The sequence below is a fragment of the Pristiophorus japonicus genome, chromosome 15 (assembly GCF_044704955.1).
Source record: "Pristiophorus japonicus isolate sPriJap1 chromosome 15, sPriJap1.hap1, whole genome shotgun sequence".
NCBI classification, from domain to species: domain Eukaryota; kingdom Metazoa; phylum Chordata; class Chondrichthyes; family Pristiophoridae; genus Pristiophorus; species Pristiophorus japonicus.
The window spans coordinates 156,322,530-156,328,529 of record NC_091991.1 but is presented as its reverse complement, the minus strand read 5'-3'; the positions used below and the strand labels follow the sequence as shown (position 1 = coordinate 156,328,529).

At 43.2% G+C, this 6,000-nt stretch overlaps 1 protein-coding gene across 11 annotated transcripts in view; it reads right to left on the bottom strand.

The window, feature by feature from the left end:
* rhbdf1a (rhomboid 5 homolog 1a (Drosophila)) overlaps positions 1–6,000 on the bottom strand; it is a 346,823-nt gene that overhangs the window by 67,866 nt on the left and 272,957 nt on the right. For all 11 annotated transcript variants that reach the window (XM_070901161.1, XM_070901163.1, XM_070901162.1 and 8 more), the window contains one exon: positions 3,146–3,356. In XM_070901161.1, coding sequence (XP_070757262.1) covers positions 3,146–3,356 — 211 coding nt within the window. The remainder of the gene's footprint in view (positions 1–3,145; positions 3,357–6,000) is intronic.

Below are 6,000 nucleotides of genomic sequence, written 5' to 3'. Positions count from 1 at the left end.
TCCGGTCCGGGGGGTCGGGTCGGGTCGGGTCCGGGGGGGGCGGGTGTCGGGTCCGGTCCGGAGGCGGGAAGCGGGAGTCGAGTCAGGTCGGGAGGAAGCAGGAGCTGGCCGTGGGAGGAGCCTTATTCACGCAGCCCCAGTGAGGCCATTGGGCCAGGGCTAGGGGCTGCGTGCTTCGGCCCCTCCCACACAGTTTTGGGCGCCTGGAGCTACTGCACATGCGCGCCCACTGTAGCGCGCATGTGCAGAGGTCCCGGCACTGTTTTCAGTGCAGGGACCTGGCTCCGCCCCCTACAGCTCATGCTGGCTGCGCCGAGGGCCAGAGGACCTGCAGGGAGCTGGAGAATCTGGAAGTTTTTTTAGGTGCATTTTGTGGCGCGAAAAATGGGCGTCCAGGTCGGGACTGCGCCGTTCTAGGCGCGGCTCGAAACTTGGGCCCTTAGTACCTCAGCCATGTCTTCTGCCTCCACTAACAGCTGTCCATTTTGGTCCCTAATTGCCCCTATCACTCTTCTGGCAAACCTGGTCAGTTTGGAAGCTCTTCAAGATTGCCACATCACATCTAAGGATCTTGGCACGAAACTTCCAGGGAACACAGGCAAATAGGTGCCCCGAAAATACAAATGCATTAAATCCCAAATCAGGTTTGAATGTACACTGAACTCCCTGTGGACAGGAACAGCTGTGACCATAGATACATTTGATGGCCTGGGACTGGCTGTCCCTACATTTGGTAGATTAAATAAAGCTCGACAAAATAATATCCTTCGTACTTTTGCTGTAATGCTCTAACCTTGGCGCTAAATGCCAGGGAAAGCAATTTGACAAAATGTCAGTACATACCTAAAAGGGACAATGCATTCCTGTGCACACCGATACAATAACAGCAGTAAGCGTGAAATAATTCATTCAGTTTGGTTTGTTTATTCGTAAATGGAAAGAGTGGCTTAGGCCATAGAAACATAGAAACATAGAAAATAGGTTGGCGAACATCAGTGCAGAAAGCCTTTATCCAAATTTGCAATGGATTATGTGAAAGGAAAAAAAAACAGTTACTCCTCCTGACTATACAAGATCTCTGGGAGCAACAGGATACCTTATAAATGAAAACTAAATAGATTGGGAAAGATTTAGTGGTGCTTCCTCAGTGGCCAGTTGGGAAACACACTGCTAAATGTGCAATGGACCAAGGAGGTTACATGTTCCAATTTCAATCTGTGTTGAGTTAGCTGATCGCAGATGCACTACAATCAGCCTCAGCACTCCAGGGGCAGGGAAAGCAAAAATCAATTGTAGTTCTTACTCCCGATCCCTGTCCGGTGATTCCTAGAAAGTACATGTACTTGTGGATGTCAGGATGGGGATAATATTGAGATCTGCTGTTGAGATCGGCTATGGCCAGCAACCCCCATCCCCCACAATGTCCGACACTCCCTCCCTGCCGATGTTCGACTCCCCACCCCCAACCCCAACCCCAACACCCTCCCTCCCCCCCCGTGCCCCTCCCAATCCCCAACCCCCCCCCCCCGTGCCCCTCCCAATCCCCAACCCCCCCCCCGTGCCCCTCCCAATCCCCAACCCCCCCCCGTGCCCCTCCCAATCCCCAACCCCCCGCCCCCCCCCCCTGTGCCCCTCCCTCGCCCCAATGTCACACCTACCTGACAGCTACTCTCTGGCTCCTTTCACAACCAACAGGCAACCAGCCTGTCAATCTGTCTGGCTGTCAGGCGGGAAACCTGTTGAATTTTTTTTTAAAGTCCTGTGGTTAATTTCTGCAGCACTTGTGGGAATCCCTTACTTCCGAGCTTCCCGTCCAAAAATCCTACTGCGCCCGAGTAAATATTGGGGCCATAAAGAATGATTTTGTTTTGAGAGATTATACAGTCAGAGCTGCAAAATGGTAATGGTAGTAGTATTGGTATCTGCATATGTGCTGATCGTAGCAGAAAGTTTCCAGAACATCTCTGGAGAACTTGGGAGGATGTGAAACAACTAGTTAGCTATGGAGATCCACAAATTTGCATTTAAAAGCTAAAGTCCCCTCGTCTAATTCTTTCCCACCCATCCAACTAAGCAGAGAGGAATATCATCAAATGTTGGAAGAGAAACTGCATTCAGTATTAACTAACATTTATATTCGATTGCAAAATGGAAGGAGGTAAGGAGTAAACAAGACAGCAGCAAGAGCTGGAAGCAGGGTCAGTCAATGGGGGAATGTCTGGAGGACTTTGATTCAAGTACACAAAATAGAGGGGTGGAATTCTGCTGTATTCTGCCGAATATTAAAAGTTTTTGAATCAGTGGTACAATGTTGCAACAATAGGATTCTGCCATTTGTTGAGCTTATGGTGAACTACATAAATAGTAGAGCCTTTTCAGAATTTCAGCACTGCAACATTTCAATTTTATCAACAGGCACCATGGTTTTTACTTTCTGCAAATCTGATCCACAGTTCACTATAAACTATCACAACCAAATTCACATGATCTTCTGTCCATTAGCACAGAAACAGAATTTTTGTTCCTCACAATCACTTTCTTTCTTTCATTGTCCTGTAGATTATACTTTGACACTCTTTTGTTCACTTTTGTTACTTAAATTGCTTTTTATTTCCCACTCTTTATTTACCAATTCCTATCACTACAGCGATCCAGTATTGCAGTATTTATTCATATAGTGACAATCAGTCTGCAATCACAACATGCTTCAGGCAATCTCGAAGCAGCGATGTTCATCAAATGTTTCTTGCAAAAAATTGTCAATAGAGTAAACAATTATGATTAATTATAGTTATTCCAAGAATGAGACTATACCAAGAAGTTCTGTGCAGCAATTAGTAATGGAAACCAAAGTACATTTTATTGCTTCCCGTACAGTCTTTATGGCCTTTACAACTTGCCAAAACATTTAATAACTGAAGATTAGTTGGAATCTTCAGTGTTTTCAACTCTTCTGCAGCTGTGGTTATTTGTTGTGTATTTTTAAAGGCCATACCAACCCATACTTAAGTTCAACGGAACGTAAACATGCCTGCACAAGAGTTAAGCATTGAGGTGTAACACCCCTGCTCTCCTTTCATCTTCTTGTTGACTAACACCACCAGGATCCAAAAATAAAGTAGAGATTGCCAGATGATTGCCTTACCTTCTGCATGCCAAACTGTGGCCCCACGTACAGTGGAGGAGGGGTTTCAGTGCTGGTTAGTGAGATGTTATCTTGGCTCGGCAGTTCCATTTCGCGGATGACATGCGACTTAAGCTTGCCGTACCTCTGGCTGCAATGGCGAAGGCTCTTCCTCTGCCATTTTTGGGTGGTATCACTATCTTTGCTAACGCCAAACCAGTCGGCCGTGCCTCTGTAGAACATAATGGATTGGTGAGTGCCTTGAATATTGATTGATTAACATATATTAGAGCCTATTACCATAATCAGGAATAATGTAATATTGCTGTACCACAAATCCATTCAAAGCTATTTTAAAGTTAGAACAACTAATTCTGCAGTTTATATTTTTGTGCATTCTTACCAAATATGGAACAGCTAATGCACCATTTGGATACGCTTATCCGAGACATGCACTACGTCTCGAGTACAGAAAAACATTTTCAGGGTTCAAACTATGTATTCTCTCTTCTCCATAATGACAGAAATGACTCTGTAATCCTTAAAGAAGCATGTGCTATCATGCTGACACCACCCTGGTTTGGAATTCCTGATGTACCTCCAATTTAAATCATAATGTAATATGTAAAACACACATGCTTCAAAAATGTGCCTCTAAATTTGCATTGATAAGGCACTTTCGGCAAAGTTAAAGCAGAAGTAGAGCATGCATTCTAGCTAGGCTCGTGTTAAATTTCAGTAACAATTCAAGTGACTTTAAATTAATTTAACATAGGCAAAGTTTCATAGACACTTCACCATAGGAGACGACCATTCAGTCCATCATGCCTGTGCCACTGCGAGCTCCATATTGGATCGACCTACTCGAATCCCATTTCACTGATCAAGCGCTCCCAATGTGGAATGGCACTCGCAAAGAGTATTGGTTGGGAAATCACAGACCTGCGTAGCTTGATTTGGCACTCATTTAATTTAGCAGATAGGAAGTCAGTGGTCCCTCGGTGTGTTGCACTGTGCCCAGAGTGCCTGATCAGGGAATCAGCCCTCTAATTCCTTCTTAAAATGTTAGGATTGACTTGGCTTTAACAGCATTCCATATCCTAATAAAGCTGTGTATACAAAGTCATTCAAACTTCAACCGTTACGCTTTTAGTACTAATCCAAACTTTATGTGCCCTGTCACCAACTCAATACTAATGGAAACAATCTTTCAGTATTTATCCTCTGAAATGCCTTTCAAAACTTTGAGCGCTTCTATTAAATCCCTGGTTAACTTTCTCTGCTTAGTGAATACAACTCTAGCTTTGCTCGCCTCTCACCATATGTGTGTCCTTTCATCCCTGGTGTTGCCTTAGTATCTTCCATTTCTCCAATATCCTTTCTATAACATGATGCCCAAAACTGCAGCAACACGCCAACTACGGCCTACGCAATTTCTTGCACAGACTCACCTGCAACTCACTGGCCCAGATTTTGCAGTTGCAATTTCAATTAAACTGTCAGTGTTCACCATTATTACTCTGAAACCGACAGCAACTTCTGTACTCCACACATCTGCAGTTAAAAACAGAAATACCGAAGTTGCTGCCAGTGATTCCCTGCTCCTTCACAGGGTGTGCTGCTAAAGCCCATGAACTTCCCTTTTTACACTGTAATAGCACTGTTAAAACCCCCCAAAAAGTTAAGCATTGTTGAATGAGGGGGTGCAACTGGGATTTTAATGGCGTAATAAGGCATAACTACTGTTGAACAACCTCTCTGGCCCTGAAAAACTAATTTTATATTTTTGAAATGTCAAATTTTTCCATTGGTAAAAATTCCATAGGTTCTTAAACAAACTTAAAAATATATTTTTTATTATATTATGATATTTCAGCTTCTATCTTAATCCCATGTGTGTGTCCCAATCTTTATTTTGCTCTCCGTAAAATTTATTAAAAATGTGAAGGATAATCAGTGCATTTTACTTCCTGGTTTGCTGTCTGCAAGAATTTTTCAATGCAATTGGCTGCTTAACCTGCTTGATGGCATCACTGTTGCTGAACACCAGAGATCCCTTAGTGTGAAATGAATCTCAGGAAAGATGAAGTCGATGCCACAGAGACCACAAGATCTTTGTGGGCAGCTTATTTCAACATTAACAGGAAGCACCGTTACCCGCAAAATCCGGGCCATTGTCTTTATATTCACTGCACCAAATATACAAACTAGAATCCCAATTGCCTTTTTCTATGTTTTTTCACTTGCAAACATGCTTTTATAGATCTGTACCTAGATCTCTGTTCTCATTAAACAGTATATACCACATTTCTGCCCACTCTCCTAAACTGTTCATATCTTCCTGCAATCTCTTGATTCACCCTCAGTTTGCCTGCAAAGGTGGTTCAGCAAAAATCTCTTCTAGCTCCCACCTTTGTTTTGCTCAGCTCTTGGCTCCCAATAGATGTCCTTCTGCACCATGCATATATCTCTTTGGATGGCACAGTTATGGAGCATGCATTAGACTATGATAATCATGGAGAGCCTTGCCAGTCATAAAATGAATCATAATCTCTGGCCACCTGCTTTAAGATGTCTATAATGTGTCTTGATAATATTCCTGGTCCCTGCACAAAACCTGAACATACACCTTTGGTTAAAATACATTACGAACTGCCTCAAATCATTTATTTCATCCTCTTCCATATCCTCCAAATAAAAAGGAGATTGTCAAAACTCCTAAGAAAACATCTCCAACAGAATACTGTCACTATAACTATCACTAATCTAATAATGGATTTCATTTTCAAATATTCGTCAAAAACAGCATGTCCTCCTTTAAAAACTAAGGGGGCGAAATTGGGTTATGCCCCATTTGTGGTCAGAAACCGAGTCGG